The following is a 20,375-nucleotide window of genomic DNA, read 5'->3' as shown; positions in this document are numbered from 1 at the left end:
AATAACATTATGAACCCTTCACTTGATGACAATTTCTTGTGATGTAACAATATTTTGAGTGATTGGTCTGTGTTTTTACTAAAGTGATAATCAATGTTTTAAAAAGTAATAGGGAATGAATGAATAGGTATTTATGTTTAATATATAGCAATGAGCCGTGAAGAAAATTGATTTTTTAATATAGTAACAACATTTGACTGCTGTATAGTTTTATGTAAATGGTATTGTTTGAATTAATTCAATTCTATAATGTAGTTTAATTAACAGAAATACCAGGAAGTGCCACGACAGTAGGCTGTTGTTGGTATTCAGTATGGCGCTTAAGTCCCATACTGACAGACAAAACCTAAGCATTTGAGTTAAAACCTGTTTCTCATACGCACTTATGATTTTCATGCCTCGTCCAAGAGCTTTTTCAACTGTATGTTGCCTTCTTCTATATGCGTTAATCTCTCTTCATTCATTTGATGCAAGCGTTTTGTTTCTTCAATTAGCTCTGCTAATACTTGGGTTTTGTTTTCTAGATTTTCTAGCGCATCATCAACATGATTTCTGCGATTTTTTGCGTTTGAATGCGACCTTCAATAATACTAGTTTAGATTTATTTCCTAGGTCCTTCAAATACTTACCGCCAAGTTTCAGCAATTATAATTGACGCTGCCACTGAGAAAATAAAAGCCTCACTCAAAAAGTTAGCGCCAGCTTCTATGGCTCTATAATGCAAAATAAATATCTTTTTAAACAATGCTAAATATCTTTTCAAAGGATTATTGATTGGTTAACCTAGTGTCATTCAATGGTCTAATCTTCTCAGTTTTGTAACCCAAAAACTTCATCTTTAATGTCATTTGAAATTTATGCGAGCCCTGAAGAATAGAAAGAGATTTTAACATAAATGGTCTTTAGTGCCAAAGCATTAAATTTCTTTACTTGAGCAATGCTGATGCAAAATTCTTTGAATCTAGGGTGATTCTTGGCTTGCGTTTTAATTGAATTTGCTACTGGTTTCGCCAGAGTTCTTGATTGTATTAAATACGTTAATGTTGAACTGCAATTGAATCATATAATTACGTTTTACTTGACTAGCATAGCTCCTAGTTTTAATGTACTCATATCTAATGTTTAAATGTGCACAGTGGTTTCAACTCCAAGCTGCGGTTTTTCTAACTAATTTTCGGAAAATAATCCGCCGATTAACGGCTTTAATTTTCCATTAAACGCGGATTTAAAATGCTCACATGCGTATTTTTCCAAATCAATTTGCGTCTTTTATTTACATTTAATGGATGCCGAACAAAAGCTCTGAGCTGTTCAATAGAAGCAGCATAACGTGTTTTAATCACTCTTGTGACTTCATTGTACTTCATCTTGAAAAATATTTAACTTTATTTTTGAGAACTGCTCAATATAACCAACAAAGTAAGAACGAAAGTAAGGTTAGTCATATCTTCTCCAAGCTATTGCAATCAATAACGAAAATTTTAAGAAATAAGACAATTTAGCAAATAAAACTGTTATATCATAAAAATAAAAAAAAAGATTAGCCATATAAAATAGTGGCCTGTAACAGTATCATCATTCCTTTTCTTTCCTTCGCTAACAGTCATCAATGAATCGCCTGCTGCTTTTCTTTTTTTTTTTTTTGGAAAAAGAGTTTGCTGAGCGGCTTTAGGTCGTACTTTGGCGTTTACCTCGCCGTATGGAATTGTAGTTTCAAGTGTAGTTGTTGTTTTCGCTCTTGTGCTCGGTGTGACAATTACTTTTTCACCTTTTTCTGAACAGACCATTGTGCGCTTCGTGCTGATGTGTAAAGTAGCTTCATCCATAAATACAGAGCTGCTCATATAGTCCATATCAATGCTCTTCTAAAGCTTCACCCAGTTATATCGGCTTAGGGCTATCTCTTTCAACAAAGTGGAAACGGCCTCTTTTGAGACTGATATTGTATTTCTCAGTAATAAAAATATGGGCCGCTGGTTTTTCGACCTTGAGACCAGAGAATTGATACGTTAGACTTTCCACCTTTTCTTTCAAAACTAAAGATGGCCTTTCATTGGTTAGGTTGATCATCAAATCTTTTACGGTCCTCAGTAGAAACAGACATCTATCGACTGATCTACCACTACCTGCTTTCCTCTCTTGGAAATTTTCACACCCAGTTTCTCTGGCCTTTTTAATCCAGGGTTGTGTTATGCTCTAAGATATTTTTAACTCTACAGCGGCAGAACGAATACTTTTGTTCTTTTCATACACTAGATAAAATAAATAATTTTTGGCGTCAGGTTTGCAAGACCTATAGCTCCTTTTCCCATAACGAAATTATTCATTCTGTGGTCTTTGCCATTTCAAACAAAACTGTGTTTAGTGTAAGTTCAGGTAAAAAAAAAAAAAAAAAAAAAAAAAAAAAAAAAAAATCCGCATGAAGTGCTACAAAGCATAGACATGCCTGTTTCAAAAATAAACGTTTAAAATTTAATAAACTTGCTGCTTAGAATTGGGTTTTGTTGACAGTCAGAACATCATACGAATTTCAACGTAAAAAAGGTTTCTTGAGTATATTTGTGCATTCTTCCTAGATTTATTATAATTACTGTTTAAATGTTTTAAAACCACCCAGCATTTAAGCTACAGAGTATATGACAGCTCAAAAAAAAATATCTGTTGCACTTCAGTCTCTTTCTAGTTAATTGGTACCTCAGAGGCCATGCTTTTCTTTTTTGATTGGGAGGAGGTTCTCTCTGTCCCATGGTTTAACAATGTACAATAATTGTTGAATATTAATTTATTATTCCTATTTATAAAATATCGCAAACATTTCATGCGCTAAGTATATATAACTTTAATAGAAATGCCTTTCGTTCGTTTGGCGCAATGGTTATTCATGAAGAGAAGGCTGTTTCTGGCATTGTTATACAGATGAGCACAAAAGGAATATTAAAAACAGTCGTTTTATTAATTCGTATTCGCGCAAGTATTGTGAATTTGATTTATCACAAGTGATACTTGCAACATTTTCGAATTTTTTTTTTTTCACCTTTACTGCAATAATTAGTCTTTAATTAGTTGGCTTCTCCAAAAAACCACAAACTTGTTCTAAGAATTGCCTGCTGAACGTAAATTGAAGACACGAAAATATTTTTTCTTTTTTTTTTTTTTTAATTGTGGGTCCAAAAACCTTTTATCTGCACCAATGAATAATGTCATCGCTGGCAGTGTAAAAGAATCGTTTGCTTCTTTTCGCGACACCTTTCTTCAGTTAAATAAAAATGATTTAGAGTATACAGGATTAGATCTGTGTCTGAAAGGTAACTAAAGACTTCATAATTGTTGTAGCGATAATTTATTCTCTCAAATCAGATACAAATACTACTTCTGACAAATATGTTTACAACAATGCATTCACAAAAGAAAAGACTATACATTTCCCTGAACCATTAGCTAGCATTGTTCACCGTAAGTTTACTAAAAACTGCTCGTATAATGAATTTTTAATTTTGTTTATAGATCCACAGGCCATTCCTTACAAATGCGGCTTTTTATCAGACATTCAACAAGTGTGGTTAGCCTCTAATAATTCTTTATACATTTGGAACTTTGCATCGGAAAACAGCGTATTTATATATGAATGCCACGAAGCTATTGAGAATGTTGAAGTTTGTGTCAAAGAAAATGATTTATATGTTTGCACAATAAACAGTGTGTTTGTGCACAGCTTTGAGAGAGACTCAGATGGACAATTGAAAATCCTATCAAATACAAAAGTCAGGACAGATGGGGTCGTCATGTCAAATATTTACAACACAAACACCAAGCGAACATTCTTGCGAGGAAATGATGGGCATTTGTATGAAATGGATATATGTCGTAACAGCAAGGGGATAGTAACCAGTATCAAAAACTTTACATGTCTTACCGAACAGCCATATATGAAGTATCTTTCTTTTATTATTCGAGTGGCACCTGAAGGTAATTGAATCGAGACGTGTGTGATTGTTATAAAGATATATTAATACTTTATAAAGTCCCAATCAAAATGATATCAATTGACGATGAAAAAAAGGTTCTTTATGTTTTGCTAAAGAATTCTACTATTCACGCGGTCGACATTCAAGGAAGCAATTTTATATATGGGCACGCGTTCAAAGCTGATGATTTAGAATACATTCAGACAATCCCATCATCTCAATCAGAAACCGCTGATCTTATTGCTGTTAATCATAAAGGAGATAGATATTACTTATCACATAGAGCTAGCGGCATCGGGATTGTTCATAAACGATTGGCGCCGCCTGTTCCTGGCTCTCTCCTGTTCAATAAGTTTGTTGATAAATATTTGTACCGTTGCTTCTACAATTCAAGAATACTTGCCTCTGTTTGTGAATCCAATGAAAAATATCTTTTATTGACCTGCCCAAATCTAATGAAAACAACAATGACACAATCTGTAAGAAGTAACTTCCTTGAATCTTACAGCAAAACTAATACAATCTTAAAATTAGATTTTTCAAGAAGACTTTTATGTAGAAAAAGCAAATGAGATTTATATGATTATGGAAAATGAGATGCCAGTACTAGTTCGTTCTATAGAAGACGTAGTTGGCCTATTTGGGAAACCACCACGTCAAATCCTAACATTAAACAAAAATGGTATCACTTGCTATGTCGAACGGCGACTTGTCGACCGATTTATCTGTACATTAGCAACTAAAAATCTCCAAAGTATCCTTGAATTTTCTGATAGTCATGGTGCTGTAGAAACAATGGTATTGTGCTTATTGATTGGTTCTGAGAGTCATGAAGCTGCTTCTTTTCTTAAAAGCAATCATTCTATAGACGAAGGGTTACTGTTGTATGCTTCTAGACTTAACAAAGAGATTTGGAAAACGAATATATTGAAAGAAGAGTTAGTATAAAACAATGCATTGCTTAACATTTTCTAACTTATGTATAGCATATCGCTTGATATATTCGAATTTATAGAACAGCATTTGCAAAAGTTGCTTTTATTTTTGAAACAAGCTAATATCAACAATTCAAGTGTAATTTATAAGTATATTAAATTGTGGGCTATTAATAATTCTTTTATGTTTTATAGGTTGATATAATTGCTTTTATTGAACGATGTAAAGAAGGTGCCAGCTTCACTCAACTTATTCACAGGATTTATCTTCAAGACAAAGACATCAGGTATATTGTCTACATCAAATTGTAATTAATGATGTAACACATTTTATCTTTTATAGTACATCACTTCTTCCTTATTCTCCATTGTCTTTTGAAAAGTTGGTTTCAACTGAAGAAGGTGCTTTTGCTGCTAAAGATATAGTACTCACCTGTATTAAAGCATCAACTGTATCAAGTGCAGCGAATAACTATTCTATTATTGGTAATTTTCTATCTAAAAATTGCGCTTCTCTATTAGGGGAAAGCAATGTTATATTTTATAAGGTGAGACAATTACATGATAGTTTTTTAGCAACAAGTTAACTGTGCATTTTAGGGATTGGAATGTCTAAAAGGCGCCAGAAACGAAATTAATAAGCAACCGTATTTGGATCAGTCACTTGAACATTTTAAAAAAATAGTTGGGCAGATGACGTTAGAACAGTTAAAAGAACTATGTGAGATGTATTGGGTATTGAAGGACCATATGGGATACGTGAAGCTAGCGCTTGCCAAATATCAATCAGTAAATCCAGAGCAAGAGCCTCAAGTTCATGAAATCATCTTTAGCACGGAAAAACTGCTGGACAACCCTGATATATATTCTGTGAACTTTGTACAGGCATCACTCGACCTATTTGATCAGGAAAATTACCATTACAGAACGTATCGATGGCTAATTAATCATGACCAATCAAAAATACTAACTGCCCTTTCTACATCACACATTGTTCAGTTCCTTACAACAAAGCTTCCAAAAAACGAAGGATATCACTATTTATTCCAATACTATGCACACCAAAAAGAATATGAAAATGCTGTAGAAACACTAAGACGTCTTGCCACCAGCATTGAAAGCGTTACACTAGAGAATAGAATTGATTATCTAGAAAAAGCGTGTGAATTGGCCAATAGAACTAATACTATTTCAGAAGAAAATAGACATGAGCTGATATCCTTACACAAGGAATCTAAAATTCAGGGCAGACTACGAGACTTACTAAGCAGTAACAATACAGCTGATGTCAAAGCATCGATAGAAACATTGAACCACTCTCTTAAACCCGCTAAAGAACTATTCTATGATTTTGCTTGTCCCAATAAGCTATTTGAAGAAGCATTATGCCTAATGGACCTCATGGAACTCTACGATTGGAAATTTTCAAAATTGGCTTGGACAAGCATTATTGAAAAGCGTATGTTCTCATAGATCATTTAAACATATCAGAAATCCTTATACCCTTTTTTTAGACAAGCAATATAACCCATTGAAAGAGAAATTGATTGATATGGGTAAACGACTTTATCCGTCATTTATTTCATATCCTACATGTAGGTTTTTCTTTTTATTCAGAACACTTTCAAAACACAAGATAATAATATTTCATACGTAGATATGCTGGTACACATTTTGGATACACATTGCGCACAATATCCTGATGAGTTTAAGGATGAATTTGTTGTATCCACACTAGCCGAAGTTGGTGTCCCACAAGAAATTATCGCTGAGGCAAGAGCTTTCAAGACTTCCTAATTCTTTGTTTTTCTTTTATCTTCCTTTTTTTTTGTTGTAAATCCTACCAAAAGCGTTTTCAAGCAAGTATGATCAATAAAATTATGAATCTATTTTTGACTTGTTATTCTTTCCTTTGCAATTTTTAACTCGTGAAAGGTAATTATACCTAATTTGATGTGTTTAAAAAAAAGCCAGTCTGACTATATTAAAAGGAATTTAGAAGAAATGACAACATAGCTAGACTAACAAGGATCACTGAAGTGACCACAAAAGAAAATTGAAAAAATATACTTCGAATTCCATGAACGAGCCAAATTGAAATAGAAGTTAGTAGTATGAATCAAGGCTTGGCTAGGAATTTTCTAAAGCAGTAAACCAATGAAGTCATAAAAAGTTCTCTGAACCCAAATCAAAAGGAAGCAGTGTAGAAGCTTATATTACTGTCAAACATGCTCACCTAAAGGCATTAATTCCTAGACACAGGATATATTCAACCCTAATGCGTTGTTAAAGTATGAATACTGTATTATAAGAATATTTGTAGCCAGCAAACATATTATCACCAAAGATTAAAGAAGACAATATTTAGAGTAGATAAAGAGACAAAGAGAAAACAACAAAGCTTTATATATTAATTTGTAAAAAGTCTAATTTCAAAATGGGTTGTGATGTTATGAGTACAGCAAGATATTTCAATGACAATTAAAAGAATATTGATGACAAGAGTTTAACAAGATACAAAGATTCAGTGATCAACAAATATAACATACACCATTGTTTGATAGAAAGCATTTTTTTGGTAGACAGAATTATTTGATAGAAAGCATTATTTGATAGGAAGCATCGTTTGATAAAGAACATCGACTGATAAAGAGCATCGTTTGAAAAGAGATAGGCAACTTGAAACAACTGGATTGGAACAATACTGCAATAGCGCACGATAAAAGCCTGTGCATATAGCACATCTTCTTGGTATTTCAATAGAATTGGTACCATCCAATATTGAACCAGAGAAGAAAAAAGAACAAGTGGAAAGTACTCGAATAGATGAACACAGGCAGTCCTCTGTCTCCTCCAGTATTGGCACCAACCCAATATAACAAACTGGAATGTGAGGTGCTCGTCCCATGCTAAGGACTGATTACTCAGTCCAAGAACGTACTAGGACATCAAGCATATATAATAGCGAATCCCACAAGAGCTTTTCGGAACCAACGATCCGTCTCCACAAGTCCGATTAAAAAACGAACAAGTAGAAGTAATCGAACCGCTGAACACAGGCAGTCCTCTGTCTCCTCCAGTATTGGCACCAACCCAATATAACAAACTGGAATGTGAGGTGCTCGTCCCATGCTAAGGACTGATTACTCAGTCCAAGAACGTACTAAGGCAACATGCATTCATACACTAAGTACATATACAAGAGCTGTTCGGAACCAAACTATCCGTTCCCACAAGCCGAGACAAAATAAAGATACGTATCAGTACTGAACCAAGCAGAAGTGACAGCGACTTTTGAGCAGATTGGCAAGATGACAGTAGCTTGAAGCAGATGAACAAGGCAGAAGCATAGAGTTGTTTGATACCAAAGACAACAAGTGAGAATATAATTAGCCAAAAACAAATGATAACAGGATTTGATGAATCTTGATTATTTGAAGTACTATTAGACAACAACTACTAGATGAATTGTAATCATGGCATAGATTTATAAGTTTGTATATTTACACAGTAGATGATGATGACATGAGAGCGATGAGCAAGGTGATTGCTTATAAGACAAGAAAGGATGCATAACTAGACAACTAAGTGAATTATAATATGGTATGGATTTATATATTTATATATTTACACAGTAGATGATGATGAGAACGATAAGAATAATTCTTTTGTAAGATGAAAAGGCTGTGTATTTATATTTTTTAAAAAAATGATAAGAAAAAAAATGACTCATTGTTTATAATAAGTTTAGTATCCATATTTTATAAAATGACTTTCTTGACTTTCTATTTATTTTATCAATTCCTAATATTACCCCTTTACATACCGTATTTCAGACAACCGGCGAATTCAAAAAAGGGAAGCCCTATTCACAATTTTATTTTGGTTATAGCGATGAAAACAATAAAGAATGAAAGGCAACATTCAAAGCACATTTGATTTACTTTACTTAAGGCCTTATTTCTTTTCAAACCATCCTTTATTTAAATAACTCATGCAAGAAATGACGAAAGTAACACAGCATAAACCTTGTATTTCATTATCTTTTTAGGTAACGTATAAAAAAATTTTTATTTAAGCAGTCATTAAAGGGATAAGCTCCTTTCAGGAAATAACAAAGCAATCAAATGATTGCTTTTCATAGTAATTGGCCTTCATAAAGATAGTTTAGTACTTTTGAATTTTTCCCATGGATATTTTTACTCCCTTTTTTTCTCTTGTTAAAATCATGTCAATCAAATCTTCTTGCATACTGTGTTACACATGGCTGTGAAGATTCTCCCCTTTATTCATTTTATAAGAAACGATAGTAATGACCACTTTTACAAAAAGAGTTGTATGAACAAGCTAAAGCTTTAAGGAATTTTTTCTTTTGGTTTACAATTTTTATTAAAAAAAAGGGGGGGGGGAGGAACAACAATACAATGACACCAAAATAATTTTCGGACAAAGAAACTTATTGGGGATAATTTTATGCTTACAACAAAATAAAGTTTCTCTTTTTCTCATCCATCAACTCATTAAAAAAATCATGTCAGCTCAAATCTTCATAGACTGCACACGACCTTTAGTTATTTCTAAAGCTGAAACAAAAGAAAGTAAAGAATAGGAGTTTTTTATCTCCTTAGAACACATCACAAGATTAGAGAGACTGCAAAACCTATTGGCTAGAACAAGTCCACTATGTAAGATATAAAAGCCAAAGTTGATAGCTATGGCAGCCCTTTGTCTCACAAACAAACAGTGCGACCAATGGAAATAGATGAAAGAATTGAAAGGCACTCGAAAAGAATAATTAGAGAGTATTCTTTTGTCTCTTTTAAAGAAATAAATATGGAATTAGCAAAGCTAGGTGTTTTTGTTAGTATAGAAACTCTTCGATCGCATGCCGGTCAACTCGACTTCGAATCATACAGAGCAGCTCACAAGCCTACATTGACTGCAAGACACCATAAAAGTAGGCCACAATGGGCGAAGGAACGCACCAATTGGACTGAAGACCAATGGAGAAACGTTGTTTGGTCTGATGAATCGCGCTTTTGTGTGGAAGACAGTAGACGCTGTAAAAGAGTACTCAGGAAGAAAGGAGGGCGTTATGACGAAAGGGATATAGTATCTACAGCCAAGGGGTGTAGTAGTGGTGCTATAGTTTGGGGATGTTTTTTTGGGAGGAGATTTTGGATCTTTAGAAATTATTAACACCAGTTTTGTAGATCAAGAAACACACATCCATATTTTGGTCAACAGGTTCCATACTTGGTTTAAAATTGTCACGATGTATCAAGAGAGGAGCTTTATCTTCCAAGAGGATGGAGTTTCCTGTCATACGTATGATTATGCTCAATAGTGGAAGGAAGCCTACCAAATTAGGGGTTTTGAGTACTGGCCTGCTCAAATTCCTGATTTGAATCCCACTGAGCATGTATGGAATGCTCTTGAAAGGTAAATTGAGAGAAAAAGGTTGCCTGACAAAAAATTGGAGCAATTGAAGGAGGCAGTACAAGAAGGGTGGGCAAGATTGGATTATGGGCTTGCTGAACGGTTAGTTCGAAGCATGAAGAGACGATGTGAAGCAGTTATCAAAACTAAAGGCTGCGCAACAGAATATTGAAAATGATCTTATGAATACATTCTTAAAATAAACATGTGAATCTTTCTTTTCTCAAAATTTGAAAATCTAAGCTTAGGTTCACAGATATTAATTGGTCCTGAACTTACATGCCATATTTTTTAAAAGTTTTGTTTCAATATTTTCTCCAAGAATTTATTTGGTGTGATTGTATAGCCTATCTATCTGAAGCAATTTAAACTATACCCATTGTATTTTGTTTCCTTTTAAACTGATTTTCTTTTTTGATCATATGATCTAATGATACATGTTCTGATGGTAAATTATTACCATAAAATCAAAATTTATAAATATCCTGTTCTGATACAACTCTAACTAAAAGTTAAACAAATCCAAAAACTAAACCTATATGAGCAACCTAATCAAAGATTTTAAAAACTAAACCATAACCAGTACCAAAATATATGTTAATATAACAAAACATACCAATTATTGCGACTTTATTTGTATCTCATCTTTATTTTTTCCTTCTTTATCTTTGTTTATTGTTAATAAAACAAACTAGAGGCGAGCACTGTATAAAGATTACTGTATCATTTTACAAAGCGTTAAAAGCTCCTTAAAATAGCTTATCCTCATTGCATTCCCTATGTTTTATCAAGAAGCTTTTGTAAAGTATTACTATCTTTAAAAACTTAAAGGTTTTGAATCAAGTAGACTTTACAATTACTTGATTAATGTAGATTATCAGTCGTTCCTTACTAATCCTTGTTCTGTAAGAAAAAGCACCGTTTATATTGCAGTAAATATATTTTTTGTTTAATTGAAAAATTAACTATTGTTTGAGTCAATAACATGCTATGAATGACTAACAACTTCGGTATATTTGGCTTTTACAAGGTCCAATATTTTCTCAATCAAAAAGCAAAATTTCAGTATTATCTTTAGTGTACAATTTTTAAAATGTTTTACAACTTGGTACTGTTAATAGCAATTGCTAAAGCACCCCATTTTTTTAATTGCTTTAGTAACTTTAGTATAAAGCTAAAGCCTACATGTTAGTATCCAAGCAAACAGGGTTGCAACTTACAGCTTTAATTGGTGCTTTTATTTAATAGTGCATGTTTTGTATAGGCTTTTCACATTCTTCTGAAGTATGGTTATTTCCCTGTATTACTTGCAATGTATGTATTTTTTATTGTCAGTCAGTATAAAATAAATCTTTGCAGATTATCTTGTAATTAGTAATGATTTAATTGCAACCCTTTTTAGTCTCAGTATGTTTAATCCAATGTCGCAAACACCAGTGTTACTCTGAGATCTAGTCACATCAAATTGAATACAAATTACTCCTTTTTAATAATAAAAAATAACGAATCGTATAGTTTAACTTGTCTATTAAACAAAGCTAAAATTCCTGATTAAGGAGCAAGCTATTTAGATGTACTACTTGGTTTGTTTATAACATATCTTCTGATACTCCTTTGTTGAAGTACACAACAATTAAATATTTGTATCTAAGTATTATCATGTTATGTTTCACTTTTGATAGAGTCGTTGCTATCAGTTTTATAGTTAGTGTTTCATGAAAAGTATAAGCGGTTTTATATTTTTAAATGCATTTTACCTTTAAACGGGAACACTTATCATCTTGTTTCAAGGCCTTATCTTTCCATAGAATGTATTTCATAATATCAATATATATGAGTATAAACATCCCTGTTATGATATATTAATGCACATAATATAAATTATAATTTGTAAACGAGCTTGACTAAAAGATGATGATCCTATGGGATAATGTAATATAAAGGTATCATCCACAATTGTTTCCACGCAGCACAATATCTCTAATAATAGCATTACTTTATAAATATTTCTATTAAGCTTGTTAGATTTTATTCTACTGTAATTGTGTTATCATATTTAGTTCCTTTTTTCAATTATTTTCAGGATCATTTATTTGTGAAAAAAAAATAGAAGCATAATGCGTACAGTGTTACATTTAGTAAATTTATGAACACCAAAATTTTTATGTATTTTATAATTTTTTATTTTTTTTTTATTTTTTATTTTTTATTTTTTATTTTTTATTTTTTATTTTTTATTTTTTATTTTTTATTTTTTATTTTTTATTTTTTATTTTTTATTTTTTATTTTTTATTTTTTATTTTTTATTTTTTATTTTTTATTTTTTATTTTTTATTTTTTATTTTTTATTTTTTATTTTTTATTTTTTATTTTTTATTTTTTATTTTTTATTTTTTATTTTTTTAAAAGGGTATGCGCGGCAATAATGACCAGCATTATGCCGACACCGATTAGAACGGTGCGGAGGACAGCAGAAGATGACGGCTTGAGATCGTCAGAGGGAGGCGCTGGGTTTCGGCGCGCTCTACTCTTGACGCTATACGAAAAGAAGTTAGGGGTGTGTAATTTATAACAAATGCTTTTACTTACATCTCATATGCATTTGTTATAATAACAAAGCATTCCTCTGCTTCCTCCTTCGTCATACCCTTTGCTTTATCAGGGTGATAAAGAAGAGCCAGCTTCTTGTACACCCTTTTGATTTCAGAGGCCGTGGCGTTCTATAAATCAAAGTATTTAGTTTTGTATTTTACGATTACTATTTTTTTACTTACTCTACTGACCCCCATTGTCTTGTAGGGTCCAACGCCACGCACCTCGCTCTTTTGGCTTCAACCATTGGCTTCACCTCAGGAATGGTTACTTGCGTTTCCAAAAGCAACAGGACAACGCAGCCAAAAACCAGGAGAACGAACCTGATAAAAAGCATGAGTTAGACAATAAAGCCAGGATTCTTTCTATTTTTTTTTATGGCTTACGTTAAGATTTTGGCCAAATTTTTGAGGCCACATGCCTTTCTACGCGTCTGTTGACGAGAGACGCCTTCACTTCCTGAAATAAAAAACAGTTTTATCAGTAAATTTTGTGGTACTGAGTTTATATTTTACCTTTTGTTTTCAACAGAGAAAACAAAAACCGCAAAGTAATCGGCAAAAGCAAGAGCACGATTAAAAAAATGTTGAACAAATAACAAGCGAAATAAGACATGATAAAAGATAATAAAGAAAAAAGAAAATTGGATTGGAAAAAAAAATTGCAGTTATATAAGATTTGTCTGTAGATTTTTAGTTGGTCAAAGATGGATCAGTTACCTCAAGTGTAACGTAAACAGATATGCAGCTTTCATTACCAGCGACTGTTGTTCAATATTTTTTAGGAAAGATATACTGTAAAGTCCTTAGCGAGCAAAAAAAGCTCAAAATATTGACCTATCTTTGAAAAGAAATGGTGTATACCAAAATCAGATGACTGGATATTTTTGTTTCAAAAAGTTGGCATTAATTATTAAAAACGGATCGTAAGCTGGTTTGGGTAAACTGTTTGGGTAAGCCGATTGCTTCAACAGTCCTCTGTGAAACCGTGTGGTATTTACTTTTTTTTTTAATATATATATTTTCTTTTGTGTTATATATTGATTGTGAGTAAAAATAAACAAACACAATCAAAGATAAAATTTGTAAATTTGCTGCATACTCTTGTATTTTGTGATTGGTCAGCCTATACTAAAGGAAGAATAAATATTTTTAAATGAGAATTTATGTTTATTGTGTTAAATAATGAGAATATTTGTACAACCTATTATCAATTTCGTCATGTTCAATTATACAATACTAAAATCACGTCAATTTGTTGATCATCTTTTGTTTCTAACAAAATAAAAACTTGTAAGTTGATCATAAAAAAAACCAAAAATAAATTGTGTTGTTTTCTTTTTGTGTCATAGCTGAAATTAAGAGTTATCTATAGTAAAATATTTATAGGCTAATTTTGAAAAATATCATACAATGAATATTAAAAAAATGTCAAAAATGCATTATAAACTCAGTTTCAAAATATACTTAAAATTAGGTAACAATTAAATCGGTTTACCCTTTTGAGCCATAATTAAAGGGTCAACAAGATAAAGGTTTGGGGAAAGCATCTGAGGTCCTGAGTCTTTTTTTTTTTCCTTCAAAAAAAAAAGGACCAATTGCATCTATCCCATAAAACTCAGTATTATAAACAATTTTAACGTATTGTGTTGCATGCATTAAGATAAGAAACTTACTATAATAACCAATTTGCATTCTATAGTTAAGCTTGATCAAACTGATGCAGAGCAGCGGATGCATAATAATGAAGACAAATGGCAATGCTGGTGAAACAAAGACAAAGGATGTAGTTATAGGCTTTCCAGCAGAGCTTTATTCTCAGATAATAATAATAAAATAAAGTTTTTTGATCTTTTTGTTCCTTTATATCTTTCTAAGTCTAGTTTGATTTTTTGAAGGCTTGATGGCCAGGGTGGGATCATTGCTTAAACCATCTTTTGTACCATGGGCGGGTAGCCACCACATCCTATGTCTTCATTTCGCCAACATTGCCAATAAAGCGCGGCTGGAAAGCCTATAACCACATCCGACGTCGGAGTAGAACCAACTACAATTGTGTTAGGAACGACACGCAATCTGCTTTGAAACGGTAAATAAACGAAAAAAAGCCTAGTTAAGCTAACGAATAAATAAATATAACGGCATATTTTGTTTTTATAAGTTTTTTAAAATTAATAGTCTGAAACTAAATTCCAGAGAAAAAGAAGAAGAAGAAGAGAATCTTTAATTTTTTTTTTAGGAAAATTGCATTATAATAGAGAAGACAATGGTATCGTTTGTACAACCATTTTCTGCATAAACTTTACTTATGATTTAAAGACCTCTCATTTCCTACCATTTTTATTATTAAAGTGTATCAAGTCTACTTTTAATATAGAAGTCTTTTTTAATTTTATAAAATAAAAAGTAATTTGTATTTAATAGGATCTCTCTCCTGACTTTACTCAATAATGAGGCTCAAGAGATTAATTGATTATTTATTTGTATTTTACAAGGCCACAGTGGTCGCATGATGTCGTGTAGTCATCACTTTGACCATGTCAGATCAAAAGAAAGAGTAGAAAGAAACTAGAAACCCCTTCAGGGTCAAGGAGATTTTGGTAATACAGATTTCAACCAAAGTGACAACTGAATTTGTCCAATAAAAAATTAAATTTCGACCAAAAGTTATGGCTGATATCAACCAGCTTTACTTGTCTATTTCGTCCATTTATGAACACTTACTTCGACCAAATTAGAAAGAGGTTTTCATTTAAAAATAAGATCAGATTCAATCAAATAGTACTGATCTTTCAGCTGAAGTCGACTCTTTCTTTGTATTAAAAATGGGCAAATTAATAACATTTATTTTAAGGATGAACAAAGTGAATGTCAAATTTATATGTTTTTGAACATACAAGTATCGAACCAGAATCAAGTAGAACATTTAGTTCGTTCAACGTATCATTCATGCTATCCGTTGCCTCAAAGATTCTGTCCAGCGCGCTATTACCCTCTTTTTCATTGACAGATGCATCATGGTTACCTTTGTACTCAATGAGCTCTTCCCAGTCAAACAGACTTGAGCTCACCATTTATTTTATCGTATGGCTCCCTTTTCTGAAACTTATTTTCCAAACAGTGGTTTCTTCACAAGTTACTTCTTACTTCCTCTTTGTCCTTTTTTTTACACTTTCTCTCATAAAAGGTTTTTTATTAGTTTTTATTTTGTTTTATTTGATCTGGCTTGGGCAATTATGGTATCTTGAAACGCCGCCTGCTCATTTAAGCCTTTAAATAAAAGTATTGTTTATTTGTAATGTATATAAATACGAGTGACTGTACACTTATATGTCTAAACAAATAACTACAAAAAAAAGTAGAAGCAGAAGCAAAATAGAATGGCGTATGGTTCAAAGAGACACATAAAAAAGCCATAAGAACTTGTGTACAATCTTTTCTTTGTAATTGCTTAAAAATACTTAAACAGAGGGATATTTTTTATAGTCATCTACAGTTATAATACAAAAAGCAAATTTCGCAGTACTGCTTCGTTGTATCTTTTGACAACCTAATCTACGTCGATTATGATTCAACAAAGTATATTATCAAGTAAATCCATTTTATTTTACTGATTATTTGTAAAGACAAAGCAGAGTAGTCTAGAAAAACGCGGAGCATGTCAAAACTGGTCAAACTTGTGCTGATTTAGAGCTCTATGGATTTTGCTAGCAGCTTCGCTGAGCTTTTAGCAGCTTTTCTTTGCACCATAGTGAGCTATAAGATCTCTTTAACCTAAAATAGCATTTGGAAAGTAGGTAAGCCGAATACTGAAGGTGAAGCATTTCTATTAATCTAACTCGATTTTTAGGTTGACAGAAAAATCTAAAACAATGATTCTTTTATATATAATGGCCATGATATAATTCACCAACTTACTTTTCACTTGTATATTTTATATCATCATAGCCAATTGTTTATAATACTCATATATTTGCCTTCACTTGTAACTTGAGAATATGCCGTAACAAAGGGCCCGTCGAGGTTAACATCAATGATAGTTATGGTTCCATTTATTGTTGAACCTTATGTCAAAATCGAACTTTATTTTTCTTTGTTTATATAATGGACAAGTTCTTATTTCTGTTTTTTTTATCACTTTTTTTCAATATACTAAATTTCAGTATTTTTCAGGCAAACAAAAATTCTAGTTAAGCAAGAGCATACATTAATAATGTTTTTGCTTTGCAGACAACGAAAGCTAGCACATATTTATGTATTAATCGGCCATATATTGACTGTGTAAAAAAAGGGATGATAGTTTCATATAAGTCTAAAATAGTACTTTATGATGAATTTATTTTAATAGATCAAATAAGTATGTAGCAAATAAATTGTTTACTCAGTTGAACGGTATGTATTCTGTTCTGCGATCATAACATTATATAGTGTTTCTGATGCTGCTTGAAAGTTATCTAAATCTCGGTTTCGCACAACGTCCAGTAATCTACTTGTAGCTTGTTCAACTGAAAGAGCACTATTGTTATCAGAACTAGGTAAAGCTCTGCTTTCATCTTCTATCACAACTGCAACATCAATTCTTCTATTAAGCCTAGGGCGGCGTGCTGGAGGTGGCTGTACTTCTGCTTCTTGATAATCTGGATCATTATCAATATCATCCGTATCCGTGTCTTCACCAATATCGACTATTATGCAAAAATTATTATTACATTGATTCAGACAAGTATAAGACTATCGCAGTTTTTTTTTTATATTTACTATCAATTTCATGATTGTTATTCCTTTCATCTGTTGGATTACTTTCTATCACCTCTTCATTTCCTTCTTCTTCTGTTATAAGTTGATAATTTTCAACTTCTTCTACATTTCTACTTCTCTGTCTTGGTATATCAGGAAATGATACTTCTCCTAAGCCTCGCACTAGAGCGTCCCAAATTTGGTTACGATTTTCATAACGCCACAAGTACTCCATTAACCGATAAGGACATTCAACCTTTGTGCGATGTCTAGCTTGCATTTCCGTTTTAACATCAGCCCACAATCCTTCTATGATGTCTGTGTTAATCATCCCTTGGGTATTATTCTGGCGTACTTGATCTTCCGTAGCAAACCCAAGAGAATGATTAACCACTTGATGTCTATAGATATGCTGCTCGCTGTCCATCATTGCAACTTGAAGCGCTCCAGTGCGGGCATTGTACCGCTCCCTAGGGTGCAAGCCGCTGTAGGCACGCCAGCCATCTGTTCTGATTGTTGTACCTGGAACAATGTACTTTCGAATGATGGGTATAAGGGTGCGTACATTTCGGTTTGGAACAGTGCATAAAAATCTGCGATCTGCTTTGAACTGTGGTACCAATCTTGTTTCAGTCGCCCCGTTTTCTTGTGATACTGTCACAACCCTACTTGTACCAAGAGCAATAGCTTCGACCACGCCCAAAACCCATACGCCTTCTACTCGATGGCCTCTATGGTATTTTCTCTTACCAAATTTCGATTCATCAATTTGGACATGGTCTACACCTGGCCCACCTACATCACGTAAATTAATAAAGATATAAAAGAAAAATATACAACTTACCTAACATAATTGGATTATGTCTTAATAGGTCGCTTTCAAAAACAACAATCAAGTCGCGGTACAGCTGGGCAATCACCTTGTAGTGAATTGAAAGGCCACTGTAGATTGTTGAAAACCTTTCTTGGTTCATTATAAGGCGAAATATAACCTTCAATGTTATACGGATATCACATCTTTTGCGGTAAAACATTGAATTTTTTGTCACAGATTGTGAGACTTCTATTGCATGCGCAGCACGATTATAGCAACGAAATTGATACTGATTACGAGATGCTCTCCATGTTGGACCACGCATAATTTCGCTACACTTAGGACATCTAACCTCTGGTTGAGTAGAAATAGCTCTAATACTTTTTAAAAAACTTAAAAAAAAAAGATTAGCATTTTTACTTCCATAAAAAATTCGATATTTACTTCCAACAAGAATCATAAGAAGCTGTGATTGCTTCTCTTTCCAATTCACCATTAGATACAACCCTTAAGCTTGGTCCGTTTGAGATTAAATCGTTATAGTTTGTTGACATTATTGATGCACTGCAATTAATTAAGACGCGAATATCTAAGCAATATAAGACTATATGCAAATAAGAAAAAATAATAGGAAATAATAAAGTGATGCAATTAGCAGAGAGCATATGACTAATATTAACCTGCAAGTTACCTTCAATTGAAGAAAAACACCTAGTAAAAACCGGAGGGCAATAATAATTTTTTTATGAAAGAAAATTTTAATGTATTAAAACTCATCAAAGAATATAAGATTTCAAAAATGATGCAAACATACTGAACGGTGACTTTAAAAATACAAAAGATACTCACATAAAGAATTGCAAGCAGACAGATTTGATAGTTCTTTTTGGATTACAGGTCAAAAATAAAATTCTTATAGTCTTTTTTAGATGAATGAGAATTTAAAACTAGAGAGCAGCCACAGAAAAATGAATTATAGATCTGGAAAGTATTCACTTAATTTTGTCGGTTAGAGACCAAGCTGGGTGAGATGGTATTATTATGTGTATTCTATTTAAGTTTTATATTGTTCAACATCTCAGAATTGCTCTTATACTTTTCAAAAGAAAGAAAATTTGTTGATCATTTAGGGATAACTCTACTATCAGCTAAATCAACTGTCGTTTCTTCTTCATTCAGGTTGCTAGAAATATTAAATTTTCTAACAGTGTAAGGAATATGTTTATACTTGAAATAAAATATGTGTTTGTATAATCCAAATTGATTAGAGCATGAATAACTAAAAAGACATCTAAAGGATTATTTCAAAGGAACATTAAATTAAACAATTTACATGTTTATTTTCATAACCCTATAAAATAATTTATCAATATCAATACTATATGCTCTTTTTTCTTTTCTTGATAAAAGTATTTTCTTTACATCAAATTGAACACATACATCATCTTGTCGATAGTCAATGATGTAACTTGTGAACGTAGACCATTATATTTACACGAGTATTTCTGGTGCGGTCAAAGTAGAGACTCTAATTGATTAGATATGATTCAATATAGCTACCAGTAATAAAGACGCATCTTTTCTCCAACAAATGAACCTCACTATTGCCTTTTGCTCATAGCATTAACTGAAAAAGACATAGAAATTTTTTCTGAAATTCATTTTGAAAGAATCAAAATTGACATCATAAATTATCTCATTTAAACAACTTTGGTTGTTGTTCACGCTTGTGTAGTTTTCATTGTAAAAATGACAACTTTGATATCTGAACTTATTTGCTTTTCCTCATGTTTTCTTCATATCCCAATGATATAACCATATGTTGATCAATTCGAAAAGAGCTTACGAATAGCAAATACCTCTATCATCATCTTCTTAACTGAAAGATACTGC

At 32.4% G+C, this 20,375-nt stretch overlaps 5 protein-coding genes across 5 annotated transcripts; 2 read left to right on the top strand and 3 right to left on the bottom strand.

The window, feature by feature from the left end:
• Window positions 1–256: 256 nt before the first annotated feature.
• RO3G_15747 (uncharacterized protein) lies at window positions 257–848 on the bottom strand (the record flags this gene model as incomplete). The annotated part of the gene is made up of 4 exons (XM_067670331.1): window positions 257–346; window positions 507–579; window positions 630–713; window positions 784–848. 4 exons carry the CDS (start codon window positions 846–848, stop codon window positions 257–259), a joined length of 312 nt encoding a protein of 103 aa, XP_067526432.1.
• A 3,584-nt stretch (window positions 849–4,432) lies between these two features.
• On the top strand, window positions 4,433–6,697 carry RO3G_15746 (uncharacterized protein; the record flags this gene model as incomplete). The annotated part of the gene is made up of 7 exons (XM_067670330.1): window positions 4,433–4,444; window positions 4,500–4,907; window positions 5,096–5,187; window positions 5,244–5,386; window positions 5,586–6,359; window positions 6,415–6,495; window positions 6,558–6,697. 7 exons carry the CDS (start codon window positions 4,433–4,435, stop codon window positions 6,695–6,697), a joined length of 1,650 nt encoding a protein of 549 aa, XP_067526431.1.
• A 3,036-nt stretch (window positions 6,698–9,733) lies between these two features.
• Window positions 9,734–10,247, top strand: RO3G_15745 (uncharacterized protein; the record flags this gene model as incomplete). Its single annotated transcript, XM_067670329.1, has 2 exons — window positions 9,734–9,962; window positions 10,114–10,247. 2 exons carry the CDS (start codon window positions 9,734–9,736, stop codon window positions 10,245–10,247), a joined length of 363 nt encoding a protein of 120 aa, XP_067526430.1.
• Window positions 10,248–12,734: 2,487 nt separating this feature from the next.
• RO3G_15744 (uncharacterized protein) lies at window positions 12,735–13,129 on the bottom strand (the record flags this gene model as incomplete). The annotated part of the gene is made up of 3 exons (XM_067670328.1): window positions 12,735–12,876; window positions 12,930–13,060; window positions 13,115–13,129. The coding sequence occupies 3 exons, from the start codon at window positions 13,127–13,129 to the stop codon at window positions 12,735–12,737; spliced, it is 288 nt and encodes a 95-aa protein (XP_067526429.1).
• A 4,179-nt stretch (window positions 13,130–17,308) lies between these two features.
• RO3G_15743 (uncharacterized protein) lies at window positions 17,309–18,807 on the bottom strand (the record flags this gene model as incomplete). The annotated part of the gene is made up of 3 exons (XM_067670327.1): window positions 17,309–17,616; window positions 17,690–18,463; window positions 18,513–18,807. The coding sequence occupies 3 exons, from the start codon at window positions 18,805–18,807 to the stop codon at window positions 17,309–17,311; spliced, it is 1,377 nt and encodes a 458-aa protein (XP_067526428.1).
• Between the last annotated feature and the right edge of the window lie 1,568 nt (window positions 18,808–20,375).

The sequence above is a fragment of the Rhizopus delemar genome, genomic scaffold, assembly GCF_000149305.1.
Source record: "Rhizopus delemar RA 99-880 supercont3.17 genomic scaffold, whole genome shotgun sequence".
Taxonomy (NCBI): Eukaryota; Fungi; Mucoromycota; class Mucoromycetes; order Mucorales; family Rhizopodaceae; genus Rhizopus; species Rhizopus delemar.
Note: the sequence above shows the minus strand (reverse complement) of the source record. Positions and strands in the feature narration are given on the sequence as shown.